The sequence below is a fragment of the Crinia signifera genome, chromosome 8 (assembly GCF_055691185.1).
Source record: "Crinia signifera chromosome 8, ASM5569118v1, whole genome shotgun sequence".
NCBI lineage: Eukaryota > Metazoa > Chordata > Amphibia > Anura > Myobatrachidae > Crinia > Crinia signifera.
Window position 1 is genome coordinate 136,151,214 of NC_139224.1, and position 14,425 is coordinate 136,165,638.

The following is a 14,425-nucleotide window of genomic DNA, read 5'->3' on the forward strand; positions in this document are numbered from 1 at the left end:
ATGTCAATCATTTCAAGGTGTCGACCTAGTCACTGCCAACCATTAGTGGTCGACCTAAACCTTGTCAACCCATGGACCGCATACCATAAAATATGAACAAACCTTCTCTGTTTAACAAACCAATCCCAATACATACACTTTCTATAATGTTCCACACATCATAGACTAGTAAATGGGCCAGATCTAATACAGGTACGCCACCCTCAGGGCCAGATTCTCTAAGCTTCAAAAGTGATAAAATGGAGAGTGATAAACAGCCAGCCAATCAGCTCCTACCTGCCGTGTCACAGATTGTGTTTAAAAAATGTCGTCAGGAGCTGATTGGCTGGCTGTTTATCGCTGTCCATTTTACCACTTTTGAATCTTAGAGAATCTGGCCCATAATCTGTCACCCTTGGTTCCAGCACTGTGCCGGATTATCAGAGGTACATACAGCATCACCCTAATAGTTGTTGCTACCATCCAACAGCCTGACCAAGCCCAACCACAGCACCTAATCCTCCCGCATCCTTACTACCTCCTGCAGCCTAACTAAACCCCATGGACTAACTAAGCCCTCACACAGCCTAATGGAGCCCTCCCGCAGCCTCACTTCCTCCTAGCACCTGATGTGTCCAGATAAAAAGAGGTTCCGTACCATAAGGTGCCGTACCATTACATATATTGTCTACAGTTATGGAAAATTGAAAGACATTCCATCCTTGTTACAACTAAAGGATTCGCCCTGTCAAGCTAACAGCTACACATGCCTGTCTTATCATACTGGTCCCCTAACAGACTATGCCTGCTTATTAAACCAGCCAAATGTCTGAGTCCCCCTGTACATTACACTAGTAGACCAAGCACAGTGCTTCGCCATGTGACCCACCAGCCGTATGTACCTATTTTACTGCTGACGCCATCTTTTTCTGCCCTGGTTGTTCCGGTTCATTGAAAATGTGATTGTTATTATACCATTCATCAAAAAACCTGCACTGTATAAATCACACGACCGCTAAGAGACTGGTCCTGTCTATTACTCAAACCAAATAAGAGACTTGTCAGGCTATTATGTTCACATTACCCATGTTTGCAATCATACATGCTGGGAACCGCCGAGGCAGTAACCTCAGGCCTCTATCAGATGTTTTTTTTTTTTTTAAAGAACTCCATTAGAAAAAAAAAGTAGCATCAGGGGAGAAAAAAAAGTGGTTAATACTAATTACTTTGGTGCCACTGCTGAATTTGACCCATTTAACAGTCTGGCTAGAAAGGAGGGAACATTTTACAATCACTCAGCAAGCACCAGGACTTTATCATATTGCACTGAAATCTGCCTGTTAGGATTATGAACCAGAAAAGGATAATGCTGCATTAATAGAGCCTCACCAACTATCAACAGCATGGACTCGCATTACATCCATTAGCTGATAAGGAGACAGGAGGAGACTGGCATACTGCAACCAGAGACAGCAGCTACAGTGGAACACATCCATCCTTTCTATACCAGCAATCACAGCCCCAAGTTGAAAGGTCTCCACTGTTTTAGCAGAAGGCGACCTAACACTATGTACCGTACTCTGCAGAGCTAGGAACGTCGCACATGTCATAGGAAATACTTATCTTTTTTGCTGCAGAGATATAAGCAAAGCTTCACCTGATTTTTGTGCCCCTTTAGCGTGCACGGCCAAGTCTAAGTAATGCGGCAGCTTGCTGTAGCACACCCGAAGCTCTGCCCAGTTTTCATTTCGTTAATTACTTAAATGCCCAATTTCTCTGCCAACTCCCAGAGGAAGCATGGCAGCGCTCAGACGTCGCATCTTAAGTGCTCAGGATTTATATGGCTGGGAGGGTACGGACGTCGGGTCAGATATGGCCAAAAGAAATGATTAGATTTCCTTCTGATGGTGCCAGTGAATGTTTAATGCGGCTTATTAACCTTATCTTTCATTTCTCCGGCTTTGAAGAGGAACACCTACTGACGATCTTTGTGGCTGTTGAGCTGGTCACATTACATTATCTAGAAATCTAACAGCACATCTTGGCTCTTTGTAACTTTTTTTTTTTTTTAAAGACTTTTACTGGAATAGAACCTTTAACTAATAATTGTGCTGTGAATATTCTTCATTCTTGCACAAATATAAATGTATGGTCTCCCCCCCCCCCCCCCCCATCTAAAAAAGAAGCTACAGTAGTACAATGAACAATGGGCCTAATTCAGACCCCATCAGATGGGGACAAATTTGGTCCCTTTTCCGATAATGGGAGTATGCGCATACGCAGGGGGTCCCTCTGCGAATGCCTTCGTCTACTTAGCATTAGCTTAGGCATTTGTACGTGCAGGGGAGGGAAGTGGGCAGGCAGTGGAATGCCTGGCATTTCATGGGCGTCAACACGAAAACGCTGGCCGTTCCCCTGGGAATGCAGGCGGGTGGCTGATGTCACGTGATGTCAGTGCCCGCCCCCTTTTTGTCAATCCCCTGAGTGAAATAAAAGTCAATTCAGACCGACTTATTATCGAAGCAAAGAAAAATAATTAGACCGTCGAATGATTTCTCTCCCCTTCAGCCACATGCGAGGGGATGTGTTCTCGTACTCATCTCATCGTATGCTAGCTAGCGAGGGGATGTGGGAGGCGCGTGTTCGGGGGGAGGTGCTGTTCTGTTCGTTAAGGAGTATATGCAACCTAGCGAACAGCTCTGAATCAGGCCCATGGTTTGTTAGTCACTAGGTCTAAATCAGGCTTAGAATTTATAAAAATAAAAAAAAAAAATTTTTTTTTTTTTTTTTTTATACCAAATCTGTGTCATGATGGCTTTGTGCTTATTTATTTCAGACGAGGCAGATAGAAACTAGCTGTTTGACGTTATAGGTCTTGTAGCCATGTTCAAAATGATGTCACTAGCAATAAAGCAGTCACTGGAGACCGGCATTCCGGTGCCACTAAAGGTGCTGTGTCACGGTGGGAATGAGGAGGCACAGCAGAAACATGAAACCAGTCACTGTAGAAATCTTCAAACAGTCAGCTGATGTCAATTACTACTGTCCATCACAGTTTATCCCAAGTGACCCCCTACCTCTTCTGATTCTAGAGAAGGCATTTGCTGCACAGATACTGCTGCAATTATCTGCCACTCTGTAGCAGCTGTGCGGCTGGTGTTTTACTTTACTTTCACTATTGCTGCTGGAAACGGTTACTCCCATGATGTTCAGCGGGATCTATTGTCACCAAGGGGCTGCAGAGATCACGAACAATAAAGAAATCAAAGGTTCCGCCATCATGCACTGCCCACTTAATTGGAAAATAATGAATTTATGGAGTAAGCACCACATGCTCATTGGGTGTCTGTAGCAAAGTTAGATCTTTAATTATGTATCCAACATAACTCCAATTAAATAAAATATACAGTTTTACATTAATCCTTTTACTATACTGTACCTTACAACATTTAGGCTAAATGGAGGCAAAATAAGCACTACATAGATCTGCACCCCACACCCTGTTTACCTACACATGGCTACCTTTGAATGAAACTCTTTCCTCTCAAGGCCCGCAAATCAGGACTGTATCTACAAATATGGCCATTTTGTGGACCCCTGTGTATATGGTATGAAATGAGTGCTACATAAAAAATCTGACCTTATGAATGGAAATACTGAGATTTATACTGCATAAAAGATGGTAACAATTTACAATGAACGGTTTTCTCCCAAACACCGGAAAACGGGCAGTGATTAAATCGGGTCGATTCAATAAAGTTATACGAACAATTGTTTTTGTCCAAATTCCAGTATTTGGAAGCAAATGGTTAATAGCAATTTGCTTCCAATACATTCCCAGATTTTTGTTCCCACCAACCAGATTGCACAGATAAATCTTAAGGTGTGTATCCAGCACCATTTCAAAAACTATGTTAAAAAAAGGACAGATGCTTATTGGTTGTTTTGGGCAACTTCTGCAATTTCTCTATCTCAAAGACTTGATACGTCGCTCGCCAAGTCATATCTACCAAACCCGAGGACCTACAGGTGTCCAGAATACCGAGCTGACCATTCAGGCCTCAAATCATAGGAGTTTATTCGCAGGTTCACTGCGTTGTGTTTTAGTAAATATTCCACAAATTAGTAGAACCGAAGACTAAAAGACTGATAGGTTTAACATTATATTAATAATATAATAATGTGGCTTTTTTTCAATTAATCAGAAAGGGAAACGCAAAAGCCAACTAACGTCCATCCATCAGCAAACACAAAGACTTCACTAGAGAGTACTATTTCCAATTCTTAGTAATGACTAAATATGGCAAACTGTATCAAGTTTAAGGGTCCTCTAGATCCTCAGAAAATTATTTTGGAAGCAGTTAGCCAAGAACCTACCTAGTAAAGAAAGAGCTGGCAGAGCGAGCCCCCGGACACCTCCGGATAGTGAAAGCCATTGCAGCTCCTCGTCATGTCCGAGTGTAAAGCGAGAACACTGGTCAGCCAGGACACTGTAATGCCAGAAAACGACTTTCGCTTAATCTGCAGGAATCCATCCCACGTGCTCAGCAGTCCAGAGGGGAACTCAATCCAACCCAGCTGTCAGAAGAGGCTGGGCTGCAGCTCTCCCATATTCCTTACATATGTATTTACATTTAACCTAATACCGTCCGACCAATGAGAGAGTGCAGCACCCTCACATCAAACATTACACAGCCAATCACTCTGTACTTATGTACAAGGCATATTAACAAAACTAGGTTTATTTAGACTTCATAGTTCCCAAACGCCCGACATTTGTAACAAAGATTTTTTTCTGCATGAACACTGACCATAATCTCATTACATAGGTTTCTATTAATGATGTACAGTAGCCATTACTTTTGCCTGTACAGTTGAATTAACAAATGTATAAAAATACAGATTTTGTCCCGGAACTGAAGCTCCAGAACATATAAGTGCAGCTTTGGAACACATTAAAGGGGACTATTTATCAAAGCTTGAAGAGAGCTAAAAGTACAAGTCAATCAGCTCTTATGATTTTTCAAACTGAGCCTGTAAAATGTAAGACAGAAGCTGATTGACTAGTACTTTATCTTAACATACCCCACCTCCATATTGGGGTATTCAGGGGCATATTTATTAAGCTTGGTGAAGTGATAAAGTGTTTGGTTTTTATCCCCGGCCAATCAGCTCCTTCCTGTCATTTTTCAAACCAAGCCTGTAACTTCACAGGTAGGAGCTGATTGGCTGTTGATGAATACAAGACACTTTATCACTTCACCGAGCTTAATAAATCTATCCCAGGATCCCTTATTCCGACAATCTGAATTCCGGGCATTTCTGCAGGCTTCCAATGGTAATTCAACTGTTGGTATTAAAGGTACACACAGTCGAGAGGCGGAAAGTTCTGAAACGAGTGAAATAGTCTGTCAAATTGTTGGAAAATGGCCGTGAATTCGACAATTCGTGGCCATTTCGACAAAATAGATCTGACTTTAAAAAAAGCCAGATCTGACCTCCTTCAACGCTGTCGGTAAATTCAGCATTGAATAGGCAAGTGCAGATATTTCCCATGTCGCGAAATATCGACACAGTTTGAATATACCCCCCCATAGTCTTTATATATTGCAGGGATGGAAGAAAACCCACCACTCTTATATTGGTTTAAACCAGGCATGTCCAAACTGCGGCCCTCCAGATGTTGTGAAACTACAATTCCCATCATGCTTTGCCACAGTTTTGCTATTAGGGAATGCTAAAACTATGGCAAGGCATGCTGGGACGTGTAGTTTCACAACATCTGGAGGGCCGCAGGTTGGACAAGCCTGGTTTAAACCAATTTTTTTTCCCCATTAACTTTTTAATGAAAAAAAAAAATGTAATCCTATTTGTTATAATAATACTGTGAAACATTGCTATGTATTAGAAACCTTGATCAGTCATGTTTTAATGCTTTCTAACATTAACAATAAAAAGTTATTAGGCTTTGATATGATTTATTTGAAATCTTCGAATAAAACCAATTTTAGACTAAAAATAAATAAAAAAATGCAGAAAGTAAGTTTCAGAGAAATGCACATACACAGAAAAATAATGAGTTCAGCATTGTCACTGGATATGTCACAAGGTTTTGAATAGAAGAAAACATGAAAATGAAACCATGAGGTTGTCTCTCTGTTTATTGCCGGTTTAAGATTGTGAGCGTTAACTGAAGATTTTTCCCTGTCCTATGGGAATTTTGGGGGGGGGGGGGGGGGGGGGGGAGAAGCTTGATGCTAGGCAGATTTAGCACCTCAATTATCAGAATCAGCTATATTATAAATTATATTATATACTGGTTTAGCTTACTTAGACTAACACCACAAGCAACAAGAATGTGGAATAATACCAGGGATTCCCCCCCCTTTTTTTTTTTTAAAGAAGTCACTGTGTTGTACCCCACAGCATATAATTTTACTGACATCGAGAACCCTTCAAACAAGAATTTCTCTGACAAGGACTTGAATTCTCCCAAACCCACTGGCAAAGGGTGCTGTGAGTTATAGTTAATAAGTTGGAGAGCACAAGCTGGCAGCTACAGCAATATACAAAGGGCACTACTTTGAAAAGACAATTGGGAATCCTGAACAAAATCCTAACGAGTGGAATACGAACCAACATAACAATGCCAACAGTTTTGTGCCAGAAGTAGTGCTAAAAATGGGACATTAACTCTAGAATAGTCAGACAGATACAAATGCTACTGAGCACAGAACAATAAAACAGAGATTGGGAATGTATTGTGGGGTTGCAGAAGCAAGAACAACGGATAAGGTTGGGGAAAAAGGCAAAGAGCCAGCAAGAATTTGGCAAGATGATGAATGCTCCAGGGTAAATAGACACAAAGAATAAAATATATTGGAAACAAAAGAAAAAAAAAAAAAACATTGGGGCCGATTCAGTCCCAATGCCTGCATATGCTTACTTTTTTAATTGCTGCTTTTTGGCATAAAGAGCAATGATTTTACCAATATGTCGCTCATATCTGTGCTCGGACTGATGCTTTAAATATCTCTTTGTAGACCACTAGTATGAACATGTCCCCAGTGAGCAATTATCAACCCAAATTTGTTTCTCCACTATTTCCAGCTTGGCATGTTTAAGAACCATGGCGGCAATGAACATTTTCCAAACAACACCTGATAGTTTCCCAGCAAGGGATCAATGTTGGGAGTCTCCTATAAGAGTAGCCGCCACATTCGTAATGATCTGGCAGAGCGATAGGCAGCAGTCCTATCGCTGCCATAGATACAGACGTCACTATGAACTTGCAGGGTTAATAAAGAAATGACACTTTGGAGTAATTTGCAGCAGCTAAAACACTTATAGCTACAGTATATCCATCATATGTAAATATATCTATATATCAACGCAATATCAAATTACTCCACATTTGTATGTAGTTCCAACAGGTACAAATGTGTTCACATTCACCTATCCACAAATTGCATCAAATACCTGTTTAGCAGTGGCAAAACACTAAACCTTTATTATAAGTGACCTAAAAAGCAAAAAAATAAAGAAAAAGTAGCAGAGTGAAGAAAAAAGTAATACAATCTAAGGTAAAAAGGCAAAATACATGTCTGATATGTGTGACCTGCACCATGCAATCAGGTAATTTAGCTCTGATTATATACAGATTCTTTTGTAACAAAAATATATATACATTTTAAGTACTGTATCTAGTACACTATGGGGGGTATTCAATCCCGGACGATATGTCCGACATGCAGAAGTATTGGCTGTTTTTGACCAGAATAAGTTGAATTTGCACAATGTCAGTTCCGTTTTTCCGACTGTAAGAAATTATTCTGAAAGTCGGAATGCCCGTGAAAATGGTTGCAGGTAGTCAGAAATGCCCACAGATTTGACAATCCAGCGATTGATTTGCCAACAATGCAGAGAAGTAGGTGAATGAATACTGATGGTCGATATTTCCGCCTGTTGGAAATATCGGCAGGGATTGAATAACCCCCTGTGGGAGTGATTCAGATGTGGTTGAAAAGTAGCTCAGATATGGTAATGCAGTAAGAGGCATCTGGTATAAGTAGACGCCTTCTGCAAGTGTGATCCTCTGCTCTGTCCAAGGACGCAGCATCAGCCCGCCTGCGATACCATTGGCTGGCTCAGTAGCTTATGAGTTTTGCAGACCAGGGACGGCAACTCTGGCGCTGAAGACCCCAGCCTCACACAAAATGGAGATTATACGCCTCCATTTTGTGAAATGGAGACTCTCTCTTACCCATTACCCTAGACCATACATTGCACTAAGATGTGTATGAGAATCACGGCACCCTGGAGAATCACAATATTTTTCATGGTGCCCCCTAGTATAAAAGTTTCTAATTGAAAAAATATTAAATTAAGTACATTGTGATTAATTAGGTTTAATTATGTGGTGAAGAACAGGATTTACTTCTGTTCATCCACATAGTTTATGATTGACAACAACTAGCACTGGTTTTGCTGATTACAATGAGCATAAATAATTAGCATTGGGCCTAGACCTTTAACCCGTCGCACCCCTGTAAGGGTCCTGTGGCACCCCAGGGTTCCACGGCACACAGCTTGGGAACCATTGCCCCAGTGCATGGAAAAGGTGGACTATAACACTGAGAGGATCACTAAACCTAAAACTGACCATGCTGTCATAAAGCAATATCATGTATTTACCAGAACAAAAGCCAATAAGATAACAGTGCAAGTTGTTGGAACGCATTTTTTCCTATGCACACCAGCCTTGGCCAAAAATCCCTTAAAAAAATACACCAACAAATTACATATTTCAATATATTTCTTTAAATATTTGATATGGCCCAATGTCATAAGCCCCGTACAGACAGTGCGATGGTGGCCACCGCCAATATCGGCAACCTCGGAAACTTGGCATGTATACACACCTGCTGATGCAAGCGGGCAATGGCGGGGGGTGTAGCAGGAGCCCCGTTGCCCTCGTTACTGATGTTCTGCCATCTGTACATGTATGGAAGACAGAGCACAGCGGTAACGAGGGCAGACGACAAAGCCTCATTAACAACCCGCAGGAGTATACATCGTTTGCCGTTCATAGCAAAAGCACTCGGCAATAGTTTGAACGATATCGCTCAGAAGGGCTAAAATGAGCTATATCGTTCATTATATTGCCCAGTGTGTATGCACTTTTAGGTTGTACATGACAATGGAGGTGATGTCTTAAAGGTTTCTTTAGAAAACTATATCCAAAAGATCAGTGGTTATTGTACAGGTAAAACTTACATATGTCTGCCCTGTGTCTAATACAAGTAATAAAACATCGACACATGTTATAAAAATGGTCAAGAGACAATTATCCTGTCTTCTAACAGAGACTGGGATCCCTCAGTGTCATATTCAGCCCAATTAGCTGGCTAATTATTGCAATAAACCCATCCTCAGCCTGTTAAGAGGTTATAAATCCTCACTGCTATATTTTACGGTAGACATTGTCCCCGGGGAGGCTTAGCCAAGCTATCTTTATATTCTGACCATAAATCTGGGAAATAATAAGGCTCTTATCAGCTCCCTCCATCAGATGTATGGCACTGTATATTACTGCAATGGGAGACAAATGGACTGGGCCACACACAAAAACAGCATCCCAATTCTAGGGCAGCATTAATAGCTGCATAGATCATCTAAATAGGCACAAACAGTCTTACCGGTCACTCTCCGCAGGACGCAGTGACGGCAGGCGGAAGCTTGTGTTTCTGTCCAGCTTCGACTGACTCTTTGTCCTCTTGATAGAGCCTTTTAGACGTTTGCTGAAGAAGCCCTAATAGGAAAATAGGATGCAGTGAGATACTTGTACATGCGGACCCTGCTCTACACTGTATTTCTTCTTCTGAGGTGCCAGCCGTAAGACACAGACTGACCGCTGCTCCTTTCACGATATCTCAGCTGTGATATATTGCTGATCAGGATGTTCCCTAACAGATGAAGCACAATAAAATTGTCCTGGATAATGAGGAAATCTGTCATTAACAGAGGAGTTACTTAGGTTACAGGGGAGACTCTGGGATGAAGTTTTATTACAGCTGATGGCTGCAATTGAGAAAATGAAATTCTAGCAAATGTGGTTTCATTATTTCATTATACGATATAGAGTTATGTCAGACGGAACAATCGTCTGTCATCGCTATGCATGAAATAAATGTATATTTGTTTAGGGAGAGATTTAGCATAGCTGGGAGAGAGATACAGTAATAACAAATCAGCTTCTGTGAAAAAATGACAGCAGGCCATTTATATTTCTATAAAGCTCTGATAAATCTCTATAAAAGGAATGCACCAAGCTTAAAAAAAAAAATGATAAAGTGGAGAGTGATAAACAAAAAGCCAATCCGCTACTACCTGTATGTTTTTTTAAACCCAGCCTGTAACATGACAGGTAGGAGCTGATTGGGATTCAGTATTGAATCCCGGCGTTCAGAATCCCGACGCCGGAATCCCGACAGCCGAAATGCCGACAAGGGGGGGGGGGACGTGGATCGCCCCCCCTTGCGGGCTCGCTGCGCTCGCCACGCAGCGGGCCCGGTGCCTCGCTACGCTCGGCACACTAATTTATTCTCCCTCCAGGGGTGTCGTGGACACCCCAGGAGGGAGAATGTGTCGGCATTTCGGCGGTCGGGATTCCGGCGTCGGGATTCTGAACGCCGGGATCCCGACCGCCGGGATTTTAACTGCATCCCGCTGATTGGCTGGCTGTTTATCACTCTCCACTTTATCGCATTTTGAAGCTTGGTACATCTGGCCCTTAATTGTCATTCATAAGCAGCAACAGTGCTTAAGTCAATGTTATAGCTGAGTAAATTACTGTTCCCATGTAACAAGTCGGCCATACATGTGAAAGTCACTTATACCCCTTTCACACTTGCAAAAATATCCCGGGTTTTTGCACATGAACGCGCATCAACCCGGGATTTGGTTCAGTGTGAAAGGGTCTTGAAAGCATATCCCAGGATGAACATCCCGGGATTTCTACCCAGGTCCTGACCTGGGTAGATTCCGGAATCGACCCGGGATGCAGACAGTGTGAATGGTCCCGTACCCCGAATTGAGTACACTTTAAAAAAGCCGCTGATTGGAGCTTTCTTGGGCTCACAAATGCTGATGTCATCTTTCAGAGACCTGGAGTTCATTTCTAATGACATGCATATGCATATGTATTTGCAGGGATTTCCCGGGATCAGTATGAATGGAGTTGTCCCGGGTCGACCCCAGATCTGAGTGCAGTGTGAAAGGGTACATTCCCTGGTAGAGTCTCGGGAAGCATCCGGGAACACATGTCTATGAATAAAAAATGCTTTTGTTCTTTAAAAGTTTCCATAATAACACAATGATAATTATCTAGAAATAAACCTTTGACAGCGCTTCAGGCAATCTGTGAGCGTCTGCTCAACTGGGCTTCCATAAGCAATCTCACGCACAATAGGCCGACATTACGCACACATGCAGTAAGTGAAAACTATTGTGCAAACATGGGAAGTTCATGGGCGACATTTGTAAGTTCTAATGGAATCGGTTATTTAATCATTACATATATGCTTATAAGGCAGATCAGTGCATTTAGACTTTTCTAGCAAATCTCTCTATCGATTGCACATCCCAGTATCCGAAGTATGTCTTGATTTTTAATATACGTATTTGGAATTTTTCTCCCTTTCTTCAGCACTTACTTTGCAGAGCTAAACTGCACCTACTTTTAATGATGTGCCCAAACACATTCCAAGGGAGAATAAATCTAATAAATGATCAAAAACGTCTGATAATCCTTTGACTCTCTATAGAAAATATTTATATTGGCACTCTTGGCGGAATTTTTTTTTTTTTAAACATACATTTTTATTGATTTAAAAAAAGGAGTAATAAGAACACAAAATAAATAAAAATAAAAGGGAAATGAAAGGGAACACATCAACAGGGGAACAGAATACAAAGTCTTCGACTTATTGTAGTAGTACACAGTTTACAGTACATGGGTAAATCCATACGATCAACATATCACACTTAGGGAGGTATTCAATCCCCGCCGCTATTTCCGACGGGGGAAATAGTGGTGGGCACCTATTCAATGCTGTCTTACCCGACAGCATTGAAGAGGCAGATCGACAGGTTTGCAGAGAACTGCTGTGAATTGTTGCGATCACGGACGGATCTAGACAACCCACGCCCCTTTATGCTGACATGCCCCCTTTCCGCCAATCAGTAGACGGGACAATGAATCCCGCCTGGCGATTTGCAGTCGCTCAATACGTAAATGGGGGGGGGTCCTAAGTAACAGGTGCCTACAGCTATATACAACTGTGTTGCGAGTGCCGTGAGTGGTCATAGGCACCGGGTTTATTTGCAGCAACTAAACCACAGGCAGAGTATTTGGCGGGCTCCTGATTCGGAAGTGTGGGTGCCCAAATGATGTACATTTCAAAGCAGACACTGACACCCAAAACAGTTTAACTGATCCCGTTGCATTCCCATTTCTTACAGACATTCAAAAACAAGCGACTTCCCCCTGGGATCGCAAAATCACATACTGAAGAACTAACATTTTATTCTTTTCAAATCCAATTAAAATACAGACGTTACAAGAATAATAAAAGAGCCTATTAAAAGTTATTTCAAAAGTTCCAGCGATAGGATAAATGGGCAGATCTCAGGGACTTACTGGCAGATGTATTACTGCAGATTGATGGTAAAGGCAATTTGTTACATCCTTGGAACAATATGGGGATATCCCAGCACAGGAGTCACTAAAGCAGCAGCTTATTATATTAAAGGGATATCGATTCAAAATAGTGGGAAGACGGCTGAGGGTAGAAGTATCTTAATGCTTGAAGGACTGGTGCAGAATAATTCCATCATATTCAATGCAGAGCTGGGAATCACAGACTATAATTTAATATAAGTAATATGAAACCAGGCAAGAGAGATAGAAACGCTCCTGCCAAATACAGCGATGTCATCTGTGAAGCAGAGGAAGGCACCCTGTGTGTGTCTCCAATGCAGAACCACATCACTTTAGTCAGCAGAAGGCTAATACAAAGCCTGGCGTTCCTATCTTTTTAGTCATTCAATGTGTTTAACGGACAGGTCCTCTTTTTTTAAGATCAGATCATTTACATTTTATTCTTACAAGGACCAACACATTCTGGGCCATAAATGTCAAGCGTCAAAAAGTGATAGCATTGAGAGTGATCAACAGCTAGCCAATCAGCTCCTACCTGCCATGTTACAAGCAGGGTTTGAAAAATGACAGATTGGAGCTGATTGGCCGGTTGTTTATCACTCTCCACTTTATAATCTTTTGAAGCTTGATACCTGCCCCTTTATGAGTGGTACTTTAAGTCAGAGGCTGATGGCAGGGATATAAAGGATGGTGCGGATTAACTACCACCCCCAACCCCCCTTCTCCAGCCTGAACACCGCAAGTTGTGCACAAATTGTACAGGCCCATTTATTCCTTAATATTTACATACCATAATGAGAACATTAACTAACTGTGCTGATCTGAAGCTTTTTTTTAAAATAGGGAATAGTAAAATAAAATTAACTGCTCCATCTTTCTTTATTAGTGGAGGCGATAATAATTTTATCATATTATAAACCCAATAGTACTTAGAAGCACACTATTTTTTAATGGGTTCCCATATGATTCATGTAATGTGGTTTTACAGAAAAGCTCTAACTGTATTCTATGGCAGTGCCAGTTACAGAAAGCCAATATGAAGCAACAGCACTGTTTTTATCAGATAAGACCATCTCTCTCTCTGGGGTAGATGTAGGAATCAGCGATAAAGGAGAAGTGAGCCAGAGGAGATGAGGCCCATGGAAACCAATCAGCACTGAAGTAACATATATAAATTTGCATAATATAAAATGATACAGTGCAGCGGATTGGTTGCCATGGGCTACTTCTCATCTGGCTCACTTCTCCCTTATGACTGCTTCATACATACATTCCCTTACCTATCAGTACCACTCCCCTGCAGAAGTGCGGGAAGAAGTACATGACCAGGCACTTATTCAGGAGGGGAGGAGCTTGGGAGGGAGCAGGAAATGCTGTTTGTAAAGTAACCAAATAGAGGGTATCTGCAAACTCAATGGTTGTACACTCCCTTTGTCTGCATGGTCCACCCCGCGCATATTTAGAAGCATGTACTAAGCCCATTTATCTTGGTTAAAATAAAAATCTAACCATGCAAAACAAATCTTGTCTTTACGTGGCTCTGTTAAGTAAAGTACACAGGGAATATAACTAGAGACACCAGCCAACTCATCTTAGTCTATGCAAACAGTCTCAGCTTGCTCTATATGTGCTTTGGCAGAACTCTAGACACTCTTGTGTATATTGAGGTGCATTGTGGGAAGGATTGACCTTCACTGTCCACTACAGAAACATAAGACGGATCAC

The 14,425-nt window shown here is 41.6% G+C and overlaps 1 protein-coding gene across 8 annotated transcripts in view; it reads right to left on the reverse strand.

Annotated features, from left to right (window-relative positions):
* Positions 1–14,425, reverse strand: part of RASAL2 (RAS protein activator like 2) — a 265,534-nt gene that overhangs the window by 42,535 nt on the left and 208,574 nt on the right. For all 8 annotated transcript variants that reach the window (XM_083157244.1, XM_083157243.1, XM_083157242.1 and 5 more), the window contains one exon: positions 9,678–9,790. In XM_083157244.1, the coding sequence (XP_083013370.1) occupies positions 9,678–9,790 (113 nt within the window). The remainder of the gene's footprint in view (positions 1–9,677; positions 9,791–14,425) is intronic.